General features: G+C 48.2%; 2 protein-coding genes across 2 annotated transcripts; one reads left to right on the top strand and one right to left on the bottom strand.

The window, feature by feature from the left end:
- Positions 1-616: 616 nt before the first annotated feature.
- Positions 617-3548, bottom strand: RANGRF (RAN guanine nucleotide release factor). The gene is made up of 5 exons (XM_073547067.1): positions 3383-3548; positions 1876-1992; positions 1549-1705; positions 1330-1424; positions 617-1001 (listed from the first exon to the last, which is right to left on the bottom strand). Exons 1-5 carry the CDS (start codon positions 3460-3462, stop codon positions 878-880), a joined length of 573 nt encoding a protein of 190 aa, XP_073403168.1. The 5' UTR covers positions 3463-3548; the 3' UTR covers positions 617-877.
- A 5164-nt stretch (positions 3549-8712) lies between these two features.
- On the top strand, positions 8713-16395 carry LOC141050210 (uncharacterized). Its single transcript, XM_073547063.1, has 23 exons — positions 8713-8829; positions 9194-9252; positions 9670-9762; positions 9840-9967; positions 10068-10205; positions 10324-10386; positions 10686-10841; positions 10921-11017; positions 11117-11334; positions 11880-12036; positions 12151-12359; positions 12582-12699; positions 12773-12978; positions 13307-13421; positions 13496-13665; positions 13927-14024; positions 14097-14194; positions 14952-15002; positions 15095-15275; positions 15751-15850; positions 15925-16015; positions 16096-16188; positions 16259-16395. The coding sequence occupies exons 1-23, from the start codon at positions 8807-8809 to the stop codon at positions 16369-16371; spliced, it is 2775 nt and encodes a 924-aa protein (XP_073403164.1). The 5' UTR covers positions 8713-8806; the 3' UTR covers positions 16372-16395.
- The last annotated feature ends 2043 nt before the right edge of the window (positions 16396-18438 follow it).

The raw sequence follows: 18438 nt of genomic DNA, 5'->3' as shown, positions 1-18438 counted from the left end.
GTATTATAGTAGTTATATTCTTGTACATAGGAGCCGTATTATAGTAGTTATATTCTTGTACATAGGAGGCAGTATTATAGTAGTTATATTCTTGTACATAGGAGCAGTATTATAGTAGTTATATTCTTGTACATAGGAGCAGTATTATAGTAGTTATATTCTTGTACATAGGAGGCAGTATTATAGTAGTTATATTCTTGTACATAGGGGCAGTATTATAGTAGTTATATTCTTGTACATAGGGGGCAGTATTATAGTAGTTATATTCTTGTACATAGGAGCAGTATTATAGTAGTTATATTCTTGTGCAGTATTATGGCAGTGTTTCTGTTCTCTTCAGGTCCCTGTGGTGCAGTTTCTGGATGTGGAGGACACTGCTGTGTTGATGTGACGCTTCGTCTGCTACACTCACAATAGATAGATAAAGCCGCCATACCTGTTATTTGCGTGTGCCTTTGTGTTTTGGACGCCGGTAGACTCACTCTCTCCACTATACGGGACACTTATATGACAGATACTCATTAAATAAAGACACCATACGAGATAATATGTGTAATATAAATGGAGGTCTGTTAACGTTGTAGAGAACATTTTTCTACACATTGTATGTCAGACGAAATCTGGAAAATGTTTTATTATACATTTCTAGACATGTTATGTACAGTATTGAAAGGGTTTACAGAACCCTGAGACCTCTGCCCCCATAGGTCGCAGCTGTATCCGGCCCCTCTTATACCTCACACTCTGCTCTAAGATTACACAGCACAAGCGCTGGGAGCCATGAGGGCGGACACAGGAAGGGACAACAGTGCAGAGCGGCTGAAAACCCCAACGTCCATCACCGCATCATCACCACCTCGTAGTCAGTGCCAGAACGTTATCCGAAGAGGCCGGGATCATGGAGCCGAAAACTGCACAGCAGGCGATGGAAATCATCAACGGTCCACGGAGGGGAAGTGTCCGACGACCCGGGGACAGGAACACTGCTGCTACTGGCCGGACTGTGGAGGGAGAGAGCAGTCACACCCTGCAGGGGGAGGAGACTCATAGCCCCTCCCATCTGTATCACCCAGCAGGGGGAGGAGACTCATAGCCCCTCCCATCTGTATCACCCTGCAGGGGGGAGGAGACTCATAGCCCCTCCCATCTGTATCACCCTGCAGGGGGAGGAGACTCATAGCCCCTCTAATCTGTATCACCCTGCAGGGGGAGGAGACTCATAGCCCCTCCCATCTGTATCACTCTGCAGGGGGAGGAGACTCCCAGCTCCTCCTATCTGTATCACCCCGCAGGGACGGAGACTCACAGCTCCTCCCATTTGTCACTTACTCAATAACTACAGGGTCATTGAAGGTCACCAGGAGGTCGGTGGCGTGCTGCTGTATACGGAGGAGCGCCATATGTATCGTCACTGTATTCTGAGCCTGAGGAGGAATAAATATGAAGGACAATTACACCCAGACTATTGTCCGGTATCTGGACGTGGAAAGCTACAATCCCCACTATGTCAGCAATGCTGGGAGTTGCTGTCCCCCTCTGATACATTACCCGCTCATTGAACTTAGAGACGAGCTGGTGGCCCGTCAGCGCCCAGGCACCGGAGCAGCGGGTGAGAGACAGCTGTGCCAGGGGCAGGGGCTCCACACTCAGCACCTCCGCTCTGCCGCCGGCATCATTGCTGGCCGCAACATCCTCAAAGTGGTATCTACCGGTGACAGAAGAGGTTAATGTAATGAGGAGGGGGGGGACAACAAGAGAGACATCCCAACGTGTCCAGAGAAGGATTTACAGCAAAGCAGAAAAGCGAGGCCTCCGGGAACTCTGCAGCGACATCCAGAGGCCAATAGGAGAACTAAAACCTCTGTCCCCTCCTACCGAGCAGCGTCGGGGTCCGACATTCCCTCCTGATATTCCAGGAGCTCCACGATGATGCTCTGGTCAGTGTGAGGGTGGACAAAGACCTCCTGGTTGTCAGGGATCTCCCGGAGGTCACTGTGCAGAAATAATAAAGATAAACGTCACATAGGGCCCCCCCCCCCCCGTATACAGATCACACGTCACACACGGCCCCCCCCCCGTATACAGATCACACGTCACACACGGCCCCCCCCCGTATACAGATCACACGTCACACACGGCCCCCCCCCGTATACAGATCACACGTCACACACGGCCCCCCGTATACAGATCACACGTCACACCCCCCCGTATACAGATCACACGTCACACCCCCCCGTATACAGATCACACGTCACACACGGCCCCCCCGTATACAGATCACACGTCACACACGGCCCCCCCCCCATATACAGATCACACGTCACACACGGCCCCCCCGTATACAGATCACACGTCACACACGGCCCCCCCCCGTATACAGATCACACGTCACACACGGCCCCCCCCCGTATACAGATCACACGTCACACACGGCCCCCCCCCGTATACAGATCACACGTCACACACGGCCCCCCCCCGTATACAGATCACACGTCACACACGGCCCCCCCCGTATACAGATCACACGTCACACACGGCCCCCCCCCGTATACAGATCACACGTCACACACGGCCCCCCCCCCCGTATACAGATCACACGTCACACACGGCCCCCCCCCCCGTATACAGATCACACGTCACACACGGCCCCCCCCCCCGTATACAGATCACACGTCACACACGGCCCCCCCCGTATACAGATCACACGTCACACACGGCCCCCCCCCCCGTATACAGATCACACGTCACACACGGCCCCCCCCGTATACAGATCACACGTCACACCCCCCCGTATACAGATCACACGTCACACACGGCCCCCCCCCGTATACAGATCACACGTCACACACGGCCCCCCCCCGTATACAGATCACACGTCACACACGGCCCCCCCCCGTATACAGATCACACGTCACACACGGCCCCCCCCCGTATACAGATCACACGTCACACACGGCCCCCCCCCGTATACAGATCACACGTCACACACGGCCCCCCCCCGTATACAGATCACACGTCACACACGGCCCCCCCCCGTATACAGATCACACGTCACACACGGCCCCCCCCCGTATACAGATCACACGTCACACCCCCCCGTATACAGATCACACGTCACACCCCCCCGTATACAGATCACACGTCACACCCCCCCGTATACAGATCACACGTCACACCCCCCCGTATACAGATCACACGTCACACACGGCCCCCCCGTATACAGATCACACGTCACACACGGCCCCCCCCCGTATACAGATCACACGTCACACACGGCCCCCCCCCGTATACAGATCACACGCCCCCCCGTATACAGACGTTACATACGACCCCTGAGCTGCCACTAACCACACACACACACACATACTTGCAGTACTTATACCTGACATCCTGTACACTAGGGGGCAGCACTGCAGACATTGCTCCTCCAAAGAGCGGCCGCTGACCTGCGCTTCCCTCCATTCTGATACTTCTGGCCGGTGACAACTACCAGGAAACACTTCTACCGGCAAATTCACCTCCAAACTACATTTACCGTGATGCACCGGAAGAAATATCTGCTTCCGGTGTGAGACTGTGTTACCGTAAGGATTGTACTACACCACCATTTGCATTTCGGAGGTCACTATTTTTTAATTTGCTCCTGGGCAGATTTAGAAATATTACGGTAATTTGTTAATCACGACGTATTGGACTGTTTTCGGCAAGTGTGGTTTCTACGCATGCGCATTTACGATTATGAAACCCAAATTTACGAGTATAGCGCTGCACATGCGCATTTCGTTTTTTATTGGTTATTGATTAGCCCCTTTTCTAGTTGGAATTTATAATGTCACAATTTTACTCATTTTTTCTAATGCACTTTCGTTTACATTACCTCATAAACCATAAGGGAGCGTTCACACTGTATCCCCCCCATACCATAAGGGAGCGTTCACACTGTATCCCCCCATATAAGGGAGCGTTCACACTGCATCCCCCCCATACCATAAGGGAGTGTTCACACTGCATCCCCCCATATAAGGGAGCGTTCACACTGTATCCCCCCCATACCATAAGGGGGCGCTCACACTGTATCCCCCCATATCATAAGGGAGCGTTCACACTGCATCCCCCCCATACCATAAGGGAGCGTTCACACTGCATCCCCCCCATACCATAAGGGAGCGTTCACACTGCATCCCCCATACCATAAGGGAGCGTTCACACTGTATCCCCCCATATCATAAGGGAGCGTTCACACTGCATCCCCCCCCATACCATAAGGGGGCGCTCACACTGTATCCCCCCCCATACCATAAGGGGGCGCTCACACTACATCCCCCATACCATAAGGGGGCGCTCACACTACATCCCCCATATCATAAGGGGGCGCTCACACTGTATCCCCCCCCATACCATAAGGGGGCGCTCACACTACATCCCCCATACCATAAGGGGGCGCTCACACTGCATCCCCCATACCATAAGGGAACGTTCACACTGTATTCCCCCCCATACCATAAGGGGGCGCTCACACTGCATCCCCCATACCATAAGGGAGCGTTCACACTGCATCCCCCATACCATAAGGGAGCGTTCACACTGTATCCCCCCCATACCATAAGGGGGCGCTCACACTGCATCCCCCATATCATAAGGGAGCGTTCACACTGTATCCCCCCCCATACCATAAGGGGGCGCTCACACTGCATCCCCCATATCATAAGGGAGCGTTCACACTGTATCCCCCCGTATCATAAGGGAGCGTTCACACTGCATCCCCCCCATACCATAAGGGGGCGTTCACACTGTATCCCCCCCCATACCATAAGGGGGCGCTCACACTGCATCCCCAATATCATAAGGGAGCGTTCACACTGTATCCCCCCATATCATAAGGGAGCGTTCACACTGTATTCCCCCCATACCATAAGGGAGCGTTCACACTGTATCCCCCCCCATACCATAAGGGGGCGTTCACACTGTATCCCCCCCATACCATAAGGGGGCGTTCACACTGTATCCCCCCATATCATAAGGGAGCGTTCACACTGTATCCCCCCATATCATAAGGGAGCGTTCACACTGTATTCCCCCCATATCATAAGGGGGCGTTCACACAGCATCCCCCATATCATAAGGGGGCGCTCACACTGCATCCCCCATATCATAAGGGAGCGTTCACACTGTATCCCCCCATATCATAAGGGAGCGTTCACACTGTATTCCCCCCATACCATAAGGGGGCGCTCACACTGCATCCCCCATATCATAAGGGAGCGTTCACACTGTATTCCCCCATATCATAAGGGAGCGTTCACACTGCATCCCCCCCATACCATAAGGGGGCGTTCACACTGTATCCCCCCCCATACCATAAGGGGGCGCTCACACTGCATCCCCAATATCATAAGGGAGCGTTCACACTGTATCCCCCCATATCATAAGGGAGCGTTCACACTGTATTCCCCCCATACCATAAGGGAGCGTTCACACTGTATCCCCCCATATCATAAGGGAGCGTTCACACTGTATCCCCCCATATCATAAGGGAGCGTTCACACTGTATTCCCCCCATACCATAAGGGGGCGTTCACACTGTATCCCCCCATATCATAAGGGAGCGTTCACACTGTATCCCCCCATATCATAAGGGAGCGTTCACACTGTATTCCCCCCATACCATAAGGGAGCGTTCACACTGTATCCCCCCCCATACCATAAGGGGGCGCTCACACTGCATCCCCCATATCATAAGGGAGCGTTCACACTGTATCCCCCCATATCATAAGGGGGCGCTCACACTGTATCCCCCCCCATACCATAAGGGGGCGCTCACACTGCATCCCCCATATCATAAGGGAGCGTTCACACTGTATTCCCCCCATACCATAAGGGAGCGTTCACACTGTATCCCCCCCCATACCATAAGGGAGCGTTCACACTGTATCCCCCCCCATACCATAAGGGAGCGTTCACACTGTATTCCCCCCATACCATAAGGGAGCGTTCACACTGTATCCCCCCCCATACCATAAGGGAGCGTTCACACTGTATCCCCCCATATCATAAGGGAGCGTTCACACTGTATCCCCCCACATCATAAGGGAGCATTCACACTGTATTCCCCCCATACCATAAGGGAGCGTTCACACTGTATCCCCCCCCATACCATAAGGGAGCGTTCACACTGCATCCCCCCATACCATAAGGGAGCGTTCACACTGTATCCCCCCCATATCATAAGGGAGCGTTCACACTGCATCCCCCCATTCCATAAGGGAGCGTTCACACTGCATCCCCCCATACCATAAGGGAGCGTTCACACTGCATCCCCCCATACCATAAGGGAGCGTTCACACTGTATCCCCCCATACCATAAGGGGGCGCTCACACTGCATCCCCCATATCATAAGGGAGCGTTCACACTGCATCCCCCCATTCCATAAGGGAGCGTTCACACTGTATCCCCCCATATCATAAGGGAGCGTTCACACTGCATCCCCCCATACCATAAGGGAGCGTTCACACTGTATCCCCCCATACCATAAGGGGGCGCTCACACTGCATCCCCCATATCATAAGGGAGCGTTCACACTGTATCCCCCCCATATCATAAGGGAGCGTTCACACTGTATCCCCCCATATCATAAGGGAGCGTTCACACTGCATCCCCCCATATCATAAGGGAGCGTTCACACTGTATCCCCCCCATATCATAAGGGAGCGTTCACACTGTATCCCCACATACCATAAGGGAGCGTTCACACTGCTTCCCCCCATATAAGGGAGCGTTCACGCTGCATCCCCCCATATCATAAGGGAGCGTTCACGCTGCATCCCCCCCATATCATAAGGGAGCGTTCACACTGTATCCCCCCATATCATAAGGGAGCGTTCACACTGCATCCCCCCATATCATAAGGGAGCGTTCACGCTGCATCCCCCCCATATCATAAGGGAGTGTTCACACTGCTTCCCCCCATATAAGGGAGCGTTCACGCTGCATCCCCCCATATCATAAGGGAGCGTTCACGCTGCATCCCCCCCATATCATAAGGGAGCGTTCACACTGTATCCCCCCATATCATAAGGGAGCGTTCACACTGCATCCCCCCATATCATAAGGGAGCGTTCACACTGCATCCCCCCATATCATAAGGGAGCGTTCACGCTGCATCCCCCCCATATCATAAGGGAGCGTTCACACTGTATCCCCACATACCATAAGGGAGCGTTCACACTGCTTCCCCCCATATAAGGGAGCGTTCACACTGCATCCCCCCATATCATAAGGGGGCGTTCACGCTGCATCCCCCCCATATCATAAGGGAGCATTCACACTGCATCCCCCCATATCATAAGGGAGCGTTCACACTGTATTCCCCCCATATCATAAGGGAGCGTTCACGCTGCATCCCCCCCATATCATAAGGGAGCGTTCACGCTGCATCCCCCCATATAAGGGAGCGTTCACACTGCATCCCCCCCATATAAGGGAGCGTTCACACTGCATCCCCCCATATAAGGGAGCGTTCACACTGCATCCCCCCCATATAAGGGAGCGTTCACGCTGCATCCCCCCCATATCATAAGGGAGCGTTCACGCTGCATCCCCCCCATACCATAAGGGAGCACTCACACTGCATCCCCCCATACCATAAGGGGGCGCTCACACTGCATCCCCCCATATCATAAGGGAGCGTTCACACTGTATCCCCCCATACCATAAGGGAGCGTTCACACTGCACCCCCCCATATCATAAGGGAGCGTTTACCCCCCCCCATATAATAAGGGAGCGTTCACACTGTATCCCCCCATACCATAAGGGAGCGTTCACACTGTATCCCCCCATACCATAAGGGAGCGTTCACACTGCACCCCCCCATATCATAAGGGAGCGTTTACCCCCCCCCCATATAATAAGGGAGCGTTCACACTGTATTTTTTTTTGTCGGAGGTCAAAAACCTCCATTTTCCCACTTTTTTGGAATGTCTCCTTTTCTCTGGCGTTTTTCCAGGTGTTTTTTTTCCATGTTTTTTGCGGCCTTTTCCTTAAGCGCTTTGTTAATTTTTTTTTCTGCCAGCATGTTTGTTACCCGTCTTTTTCTGTGTTTTTTTGTTTCTTTTTCTAAAGTTTATATTTAATTCATTAAGAAATGGATAAAATCTTGGTGAAAATGTTGACAAAATGCTCAAAAATACAACCAGATTTTTTTTTTTATAGATCCCAGTGACTTGGATTGTAGACGTAGAGCGGCGTCTCAGTGTAAAACCTGCGAAGAATAGAGCACTAATAAAAATGTGGAAAAGACGCTTCCTTTATTCTAAGAACTTGGCGCAAAAAGAAAAAAAAAACAAGACAAGAAAGAAAAGTGATTAAATAAACCCAAGTGCTGAATTGGGTCCAGTGTTGGTTTTTTTTTTTTTTTTTAACAGTGGTCAAAAGCAGTGACAGCGCTCCGTCTTCAGGGGGTTTTCATTTTCTGAAGCTGTTTTTGAAGGATTTTTTTCTTTAAGCCTTTAGACCTGACTAATTTGGGAGATGTCAATTTTTTTTCTCACTTCAGGCTTTAAAAAAAAAAAAAAAAAAAAATGCCTGGTGGGAAGAAAAAAAGACTCTCAAGACCGAACATGCGAACGGCAATAGAAAATAGTACGGAGAGACCCAGAAGCCCTGATCAGTAATTAGTGGCCATAATTGTGGTCACCTGGCCACTCGTTATAAGAGGCCCCCGCGACGCCTCAGCCTTGTGCTGCCTGGCTTTCTAATACTGGGTTGTGTTTGTGGTGGGCCTGGTTTCCTGACCAGGGTCCATAGTCATGTACTTTATGTTTCTTCTTGGGTAAGTGGCATTGGTTGCAGTGTGTGGATTGCTGTGGTACTACAAGTCTCTGCAATCGTGCAGTCCTGCTTCTCTTTCTGCTGGTTGTGCACCGTCCTAGGTCTGTCTTCTATGGTGCCCTTGAGCTTTATTCTGGTTGTATAGGCTCTGCCTACCACTGACCGTCTGCAGCGTTTCTCTAGACTGCACAGTATCACTCTCCTTGCGTTGCACACAGATCCCATACTTGGCTCTGACTGCTGTCTGACCCTATAGTCCTGGCATTGCCACTTCTCGCCACATGTATGTCTATAGTAGGTGCACAGTAGAACTCCTCAACTTCCTCCATGTTTGGGATTTTGACATGATTGCCTTTTGGTTTTAGTGTGACCTTGCTCTCGCTGAGTGCCCCTTCATTGGCACAAACCCTGACTTTCCCTTTGGGTAAGTTAAAATATTATACCTTAAGCTGAAATTTGTTCTTGTCTTGAAGGGATCCTTAATGTTTGAGACCATTCTGTATGGAGAGTGGGAGCAGTTTTGCCTTGGACAAGTTAAATTGCTGGGGGATCTGCTTCCCAGTCCCCATAAAATATAAATGGTGTGGTCACCATGGTTGGCTGTAAATGTCAACCTGAGTTGCCTAATGCATAGTGTAGAGATGGCAAACTTTGACTTGTGTGGAGTTGTCCCAGAAGACTCAAATGTGACTTGCTTTGATGTGGGAAGGTGCTCATTGGAAATTGAGGTATCTTGGAAGATCTTCACAAGACTTCTAGTTGTCCTAATGCGAAAGAAGCTTAGCTCTAAAGTTGCTGTGTATAGCCTTGTCTGTACTCATCCTGACCATGTCTTGTGTAGGTGTTCTCCAAACAGAATGTCGGTCTCGTTCGTTCTGGATCTTGGTGGACCAAGCATTCTTGGTGTCTAAGCAGTGGCAGCTGGAGGCGTTGAGTAAGTTGGCCGTCCACGTTGTAGTAGTTCAGCAGACATCTCCACCTTTTGTATTCTCACAATCTCCTCTGTTGCAGATGATACTGGCTTCCCGGATGTGATGCAGATGAACCGAGCAGCACAATGCGGTTATACCATCACCAATGATGTGTATGGCAATGTGGAAGTCAGGATTTCCTTCCTTGGCTGCTGGGTGAAAAATATAGTAAGTATCTGTCCTTCATAAGGCCTCTAAAGTACACTATCTACATGAGACTGACTGGGAGGTCTTCTCACCACTTCATCTTCCTCTGGATTGTCTTCAGAATGATCAGCAGTTCGATATAAAGGTGCAATTCAGTGTAAACCAAAATGGCCGTCTCGCGCTCTATCCCGTGTCCATGTCATGTATCCCTGATGCCTGGGACGTGAGGGAGATCGTCTGTGAGGAGAACTACATGGAGGTATTGCCTACAAATCATGGGTAATGAGGAGACAACTCAAATCCCTTAATTTCATGACCCTTATTGTGGTCAACAGATCTCATAACTATGGGCTTGTACCGATTTCTCTGGTTTCCAGGTGTCTGTTACAAGGATTATACCAGCTGCCATCTTAAAGATAATTAATCTATCTGGACCTGTGGTGAGTGGGGTTCTTTAATGGTATTGATCTACCAAGCTACTCTGCTTGTTAACCTTTTTGGGATATCTCATCTTTATAATCTTCCACTACTTGGTGACTTTGTAGTCACTGGTTCAATGGGTGACAGTGGCTCCAAACTCTGTCCATATTTCAGACTCTCCCTCAGTACCTATCTGGTAGGCTTAAACTATGGTGGTAAACATCTTGGCCATGTGTCCTCACTGCCTCTTCCTAGTGTGGGCATTCCCCAAAACTCAATTTTTGTTTTATGAAAACTTGTATTTCCCTCACAATTGCAGGTTAGCATCTCTCAGAGGTGGCAAGTTTGGTTCAACAACTCAAATGTACCAATTCCAGCCCAAGATGCCATCAATAAAGGCTATGGAGTCAATGCAACTGTGACTCGAGTGCTCTTCAGGTCCCCATATGTCACCCCCGAGTCTCAAATTGTTGTGGTAGGATATACCCAGGGATACTAATGGGTCCACCACATTGTCATGATGGGTATGACACACACTGTCTAATTCTCTGCAGCTTGGTAACTTCCATCTTGACGTCGTCGCGAGCAATATGTTGTATTCTCAGACACTTCTCCGGATCATTGTGGACACTACAATTGCTTGTCCTAACGGTAAAATTGTGGGACATGCCAATCTAGAATGTGGATTCTAAAGCTGCTTGGTGGTCTAACAAACAGGTCTTAAAGCTAATGTTCTCAATTTCTGTACAGATCCTCCTGTGTTCACGGACAGCGTGCTCTCCTGGTTCTCTCCGGTGGTCCTTAGCCCTCTAATCAGTGGAGACGTCACTATGAATGACATTGCAATGGGGGTCAATGGAAAACTCATAAACTCAACCCAAATTACCGCATACAAGTACATTCTGCGTTCTGACATTAACGAGGTGGAGGTGACTGTTCCATATGGAGCTCCTGGAGGCTACATAGAGGTTGGTGTAAAATGTAGTGTTCAGAATGTCCTACCATGTGGTGGGTGTTCATGATACTTACTCAAGCTACAAACTTGGCATAGGCATGACTTCAGCCAATCTCCACCCTTAACTTATACTGTAATCATAAAGCTTTTTCATATGCAGTTGGGGGACAGTAGCTTTAGTACAAATCCTAAAACCCAGACATGCACTTCTGCAAGATGTTTTGCTTGGCTTCTAAATCTGGCCACATCCTTAAGATGTCATTTTGACTTGGGATTGCTACCTCCAGTAGGTGGCACTAAAATGCTGCTTTGCCAGGGGAGCAGTCACTACATGGTCTAGAAGTCTCGCTACTCCAGCTTGGCTTCCTCCACAAGGAGAACATTCACCCATGACTCTAGAAATCCAGACGTACTTCGGGTATTCTTGCGCCTTTTTTTTTTTTTTTTTTTTTTTTTGGTTGTAAGTCAAGGTTCAAGCCTTCGTTCTTCTGAGCAGCTCCTTGTCCACATGCTAACCATGAATTTCTTTAATTATACATTCTGAGACTTGCCTTTCAGAGTGATATCATCAATAACACTTACATGACTGAGTACAGAATCCACCTCCTCCTTCAGCGCCAGTGGTTGGGCATCAATGAAGATGACTCTACCACACATACATCTTACAAGCCAATCACTTCCCCAAGGGTTATACATGTTCCTGTGTTTCTAAACCGTAAGTGCGAGCCTTGTATTGGTTGAAATATGTAGTCTTTGGCAACTCCCAGCCTCTGGGGCTTAAGTCTAAGATCTAAACTATAAAATTGACTTGAGTCTCCAATCCTTCTAGACACCATTAAAGAGGATGGCTACTTCAATGTGTCCCTGGGAAACTTCTATTCAGACATGAATGTCAAGTCCTTCATAATCTACAGCGTCCCTCTTGCCCTTGATGAATTGCCCCGGAGAAAGATGACTATTGAGACTGCCGTTCATCCCAACAACACTCGTGCTTTTTACCTTACAGTGCCTTTCTCGGACCCTGTTGTGGAACAAACGGTAGGAACTGCTAAGAGCTGGGATTGTTTTGGGACTGGCTGTAGCAGTACCAGGTACTCCCTATGCTGTTTAAGGGCAAAGATTGCTAACATTTCTACAGAGACCCCATCCTTCTGAGCTCAGTTGTAGTCTTGGGTTTTAGACCTGTTGTGACTATTTCTATGGTTTATGGGCTCATACTTGTGTTTTTTTTTTTTTGTTTTTTTTTATGTACCTTTTTAGTATCTTGGTGGCTTTAAAAGGCGATATAGACTCTACGTGACCTATATCCTGGTCCTCCTGCCCCAGAACAAGAACATGACCTACTCTGGTGTGGTGGATTGTATAATTGAGGATGCTGGTAGGTGAAGGTTGTTGTGTACCACCACTCTTCATACTTGTGTCTGATTTGCATGTGATGCTTCACCTTCCAGTACCACCAACCATCACCAGTCACTGTGAAAACAATCATCTGGTTATTAACGTGGAAAGGGGAAATATGGACTACTACTGGCTACCATACATCCGGGAGCTCCCTCTGAACAATGCCCTGATCACCTCTCAAAATATCATTGTCCAAAATTCTGTGACTGCTCTGGACATCGAGGTGCCATATACTGCAGTTGGCTTGACCTACGAGGTAAATCCATTCTATAGTGTTGTCAACTATGGTTGAGTCCCAAAACCTCACGTATGTGGCCGGGTTTTATGTTAAGATTTTTCTTCTGGGGGAAAAATCCACCTCATGGAAAATTTCTACTTATGCAACTACTTAAACTCCTGGCATTGAGGCTTGTAGTCTATTCAGCTAAAGTTGCGAAACTTAATTTTCAGTTGTCATTGTAGTGACGCATGTAAAACCTTTCCAGATCTGAGGACCTGTCAATGGATGTGGTAACTTCTGGAAAGCAGTGCTGTAAAGCGGCCTAGAGGTTGAGTAGTTGCATGTAGCTCCTGATGTCTTGCAGGTAGTCGGCTTGGACAGGTCTGTCGTCAGCCTAAACTTCACATTTCGTCACAATATAACTCAGGAAATAAGATTCTCTCATGCCATCAGCTGCCCATTCCCTACCCGGGGTCTGAGTAAGTACTCTTCTCTTGGGACCACAATTGCCTGTCAAAAACCTATGTCTAACATGAGTCTCTTCCTACCATAGTCTGCATATCCAATGGTACCATGATTGCTGTTGTCGACAGCACTGTCACCAAACCTGCATTTGATGCCCACAAAGCCCATTTGAGGGATCCTAACTGTACTCCTAAGGAGGCTACATCCGAGAAGGCTCTGTTCACCTTTGCAGCCTACACATGTGGGACCACACGCCGGGTAAGACACCTTGGGCATTTGGTGCTAAAAAAAATAAATATTCAGGGGTCTTGTAGCCTAAATCTAACCTTGACCAAAAGCCACTTGTAACCTATAAACCATGGGGTGATCTCAGGTCAGAAAGACACAACCTTTAATGCATATGTAAGGTAAATGTCTAACCTGGTCTCTTGCTCTTCAGAACCACCAGCCATCTAAAAGGCTAGCTTAGTAAAGCTACACATCAAGCTTCTTATTAAAGTCTAACCTTCCTGTTTCCAGTTTGACGGTGACTACCTGGTGTATGAGAACGAAGTGACTTTTGATCGCCAGGTGCTTTTTCCAGAACAACCCATTATTTCCAGGGACTCTTCCTACAGGTAGTGGCCTTCATTTACATCTAATCTTGTTCTAGTAGAGCCACCGCTAACCTGACATCTCCTACATTCTAGGCTGACGCTACGCTGCAGATACCCAATCAGAGACAACTTGTGGATCAGTGGCCAACATCGGAACACCATTTCTGGAATTGCCACGTCTAAGGCAAAAGGTGGCTCTGATCACTTTCTCCATGGTGCTAGATACCCATTTAACATCTAACCAAGTATCTTCAGCTTTGAACATGTGCTTTGGCCTTTCACTCGCTACTCTGGTATTCAGAACAAAAGGGCACTGATTCTGGTCACACCCCACCTAACACATTTGTGATATAATATATTATATAGTCTCCCTTTCTCTGAACTGAGCCTCTTTACCATCCTACAATCTTGTTGTAAAACCTGTAGCTCCTTCATATAGCTGGCTGTCCTGCTGATCAGATTGCAAATGGCTCCTGGCAGTATTGACCTACAAATTCTTTTTTTTTTTTTTTTTTTTTTTTTTTTTGGCTATGGCAACAGGGAGGAACATGTCAAATCGGGGTGCTGGAAGAAGGCATTCAGGTCTTCAGGGAAGGCAAACCACAAAGGCTGTAATGGGCGCCTGGCAAATAGACAGTGACCAATGAGACAATTACTAAATTTCTCTCATAGAGATGGAAAAATAAACCCCAAGTCAGGATAAATGCACTTAAAATTAAACCATAGATTATGACATTCCCTTGGCATACACCATCTACTCCTTACTAGTGCAGATCTTGGCCCATGGGTCTTCATGCATGTTGCCTTATGGCATGTCCATCCACTACTTGCACTGCTAAGGCATTGGCTTGGACTCATCTGTTGATGCCCATCACTTCAAGCCCTGTTAATCTGTAGAATAGCAGTTGTCTTGGGGGAGGAAAGGTTTATTTGATGTTTGTCTTCCAGTATTGCGGAGGAGAGCCAGGACCCACATGGCTGATCTGAAACTTGCTAAAGGTAAGGGTCGGGTGGTGGACCCTTCTAGTAATGTGCTGTAACTGTGCCACCATCTTGCTCCTGCCTTGACCCATCATATAACGTTCCCACAGATGAGAGCTACACATCCTTTCACCAGGATGGAGACTTCCCAGTATCTGTGCAGCCTACTGATGTCCTACACTTCCAGGCAGATGTGCAGAGTCCAGAACCCATGGCTGAGCTGAAGGACTGCTGGGCCACTACACTGCCTGGCAAAAATGGCATGACACAATGGAATCTCATCATGGATGGGTGAGTAGACCTTACTGCATGTGTCCTGCAAGCTGGTGATCCAAACATGACCATCTCCAGGCAAGGAACTAACTGCAAAAGGGACTGGGTTATGAACAATGGGCAGGATGAGAACTTCTTGGCCTAATGGCTGCAGGCGCTAATACCCTGTGACTCTGCAGACTGGGCTTCTGCCTGGTTGGGCCTTGATGTAACACCTAAAGCATCGATCCATAGGATGAGGCGATACTAGAGCAGATTGGCCAGAGGTCAAGACCTCATTGAAGACCACTGATCTTGAGACCAGGGCTCTGTCATGGAGCTGTTGCCCCACATGGGCCACCACTTGGTCTACAGCATTGCTGGGGTGATGGGTGCATCGCTTGGCCACCTCAGCAGTGCAACTGCTCAAATCTGCCAGGACTTGTCAGAACCCCCTTCTGTAGGAGAGACCACCCCTCTTGTACTGTCACACTACTGTGGTTTTCTTTCTCAGTTGTGGTGTTGAGGCACAACATGTCTCCACGGATGTCGAGGCTTCTCCAGAAGGGTCTCTCAGGTTCAAGATGAAGCTTCATGAAGCCCCAATAAGTCAGGTAAGGGAAGGGTCCTAGGTGGTGGGGTGTAACACTAACTACAACCTATTCATGAACTCCCACTTTCCCTTCAGCTCTTCATCCACTGCAAGGTTATAATCTGTGATGCCCTCACACACCCTGAGAGCTGCACCAAAATCTGTAACCAGACAGATCGCCCTATGGGTAAGCCTGGAAGTTTGACTTGTAACAGACTCATACTTAGGATTCTTGCTGTAGATGGTTTCTTTCTTTTTCTTCTCTAGATAAAAGATCTGCCCCCCTGGCCACAGAGTTGGTATCTGCAGGCCCTGTCCAAATTGTGGGACATCAGAGTGGTGTCGCGTATCAGCACGTTGGTAAGTACCACACCTGACCACTACATGCACTCAATCTTATCAGGTTAACACGTCCTTTATTCCTCTGCAGCCAGAGAGACGTCGTGGTCTACATGGACCTGGGCACTGTCGCTTGGCCTGGCCGTCATCTCCGCTTTTACTGTTGGTGCAGTCGTCCTCACAGTTCACCTCTTTATTAAATAAATAAAACAATTGTATTTTCTAAAATGTCTCTGGTTCTTTATTTTGTCCATAAAGGACTCTATCTCCTGCATGGTCTCCCTGCAGCCACCACTAGAGGGAGCTCACTGCACATGTCTCTACAGCTCCCACTAGTGGTGACTGATTAAAAAAAATCTATATTTGCATTGCCCCTTTCAGAGCCATAACTTTCTCAGCTCTGCATTTCTATATGGAGGCTTTGTGTGTGGGGTGTTTTTTTTTTTTTTTTTTTTTTTTTTTTTTTCTTCGGGTTGTATGATGGAAGATCAGATATACCTTTAATCCCTTGTTCACATTTAATATAATTGACCTGCATTATAAATTTCATCCACCTGCCTAGGGCAGAATCTCCTACACGAGTGATCACTGGGTCTGGAGAAGGAAGCACAATCAGTGATGCTTCCTAAACATGTAAATCTTGTGAGGAGTCTGGCTGTGACAGCTGGGGGCACCAGCTGTCACAATCTCTACTTCATCATCTGCTTTGATGTGTTCTGTAAGTCCAGGCAGGACACTAATCTTAAAATGATCTCTGGGCAGTCCAGGCTTTTTTATTTTTTTTTCCCTCACTTGCTGTGTAAAGATTAGTCGTCCCTGGGTTAGTGCGCAGTGATCAGTATTTAATTACATACACCTCCAGCTTTCACATCACAGCAGTCAGTGTGGGGGAGAAATACTGCAGACAAGACTGTCAATACAAACACCTGCAGCTATCACATCGCAGCAAAAGTAAGGGTAGGTTGAGTGCAGCCGAGTTAATCATGAAAACCTCCAGCCTTCTTCCAGCAGCTGATGTGGGGAGAGGTTTTCAGCAGGGTAGATTGTAATGACATACACATACTGCAGCTCTCCAAGGGCTGTAAGCTCATCTGCACTTACCTCCCACCACACTGACTGCTGTAGGAAAGCCAGTACTAGAGTTCTGTAATGACACTGGGCTCTGCTGTAAGCTAATCCATCACATTGCTGTGTCATAAAAGCTGGAGGTGTTTGGTAAGAGCAGGCTTGGACTGGCCCACCGGGGAATCCACCTCCCCAGATCTGGACCCCCCAACCCCACTCTATGGGCAGTACTTGGCATAACTTACTTTGTAAAGAAGAAAGCAGCCTCTCATCATTCATTAACCAAACTATACAGTTTATTATATAGGTAAATTTGTGAACAAGGGTAGTGTAATATTTGTATGCAGGTGAAAAGTGGGCCCCCAAAGTCAGTTACTGGTGGGCCCCTGGCACCCCAGTCTGACACTCTGGGTAAGAGTAAGGCTTTGATAAGTGTGAATCCAAACACCAAGCTTTGAGGCAGTGTGAGGGAAGGAGTGTATATATCTCGGGCATGAGGAGTGTCACGAACACCTCAAACTGTCAGCCAGGTGAAAAGTGAGTACAGCAAAGAGAACACTGACCTGATGAAGTTGGAGGTTTTTAACACAACTTTGCTCCACCTTCTCTCAGCCTGACTGCTGTGGTATGAAAGCCTGCTATGTTTATAATCACTCAGCTCTGCTGTTCGTAAAGGCACAAGGTGGTTAACCTCCTGACACTATTGTGATAGGAAAGATGGAAACCTTTCCTCACTGATGTCCAACTATTGTGAATAGCAGAGTTCCAAGGAATGGAGCATTGTGTTAATGCATGTATCCAAAGCTATTCTTTACTTCTGGGGGTGTGTCCTATTCCCCCTGCATGATGCTTCCTCCTCCTGATTGGTCAACATCATGCAGAGGAAATAGTACACACCCCCTAGAAACTGAGTAATACTGCCCCTCTCTTGCTTAGAGGGGAAATAGAAATCTTATTTCACTATAATGGCAGCACTGTGAAAAATAAAAACATGGAGCTCACTGGCCACTAGCCCATGTTAGCATTAAAGTAACAAATCTTCATTAAAGGCATCCCAATCCACTGCCCTAATTTGGTACAAAAATGTACTTTTTTTTTTTTCTTTTTAAAACTAAACAAAAAGCATGGTACCTAAAGGCTGTGTGCACACAATGCAGATTTGCAGCAGTTCTGCAGCGGATTTTACTGCGCAGGAATGTTGCATAT

Source organism: Dendrobates tinctorius, unplaced genomic scaffold (genome assembly GCF_039654945.1).
Source record: "Dendrobates tinctorius isolate UK_male_01 unplaced genomic scaffold, ASM3965494v1 ptg000151l, whole genome shotgun sequence".
NCBI classification, from domain to species: domain Eukaryota; kingdom Metazoa; phylum Chordata; class Amphibia; order Anura; family Dendrobatidae; genus Dendrobates; species Dendrobates tinctorius.
Note: the sequence above shows the minus strand (reverse complement) of the source record. Positions and strands in the feature narration are given on the sequence as shown.

Coding starts and splice junctions, on each gene's coding strand:
- RANGRF (XM_073547067.1), bottom strand. CDS start 3,462: ATGGAGGGAAGCGCAGGTCAGCGGCCGCTCTTTGGAGGAGCAATGTCT. Junction 1,993..3,382: donor CCTAGTGTACAGGATGTCAG/GTATAAGTACTG, acceptor ATTTCTGCACAG/TGACCTCCGGGAGATCCCTG. Junction 1,425..1,548: donor TCTCTAAGTTCAATGAGCGG/GTAATGTATCAG, acceptor ATTCCTCCTCAG/GCTCAGAATACAGTGACGAT.
- LOC141050210 (XM_073547063.1), top strand. CDS start 8,807: ATGTACTTTATGTTTCTTCTTGG. Junction 9,968..10,067: donor GCTGCTGGGTGAAAAATATA/GTAAGTATCTGT, acceptor GATTGTCTTCAG/AATGATCAGCAGTTCGATAT. Junction 11,335..11,879: donor CTCCTGGAGGCTACATAGAG/GTTGGTGTAAAA, acceptor CTTGCCTTTCAG/AGTGATATCATCAATAACAC.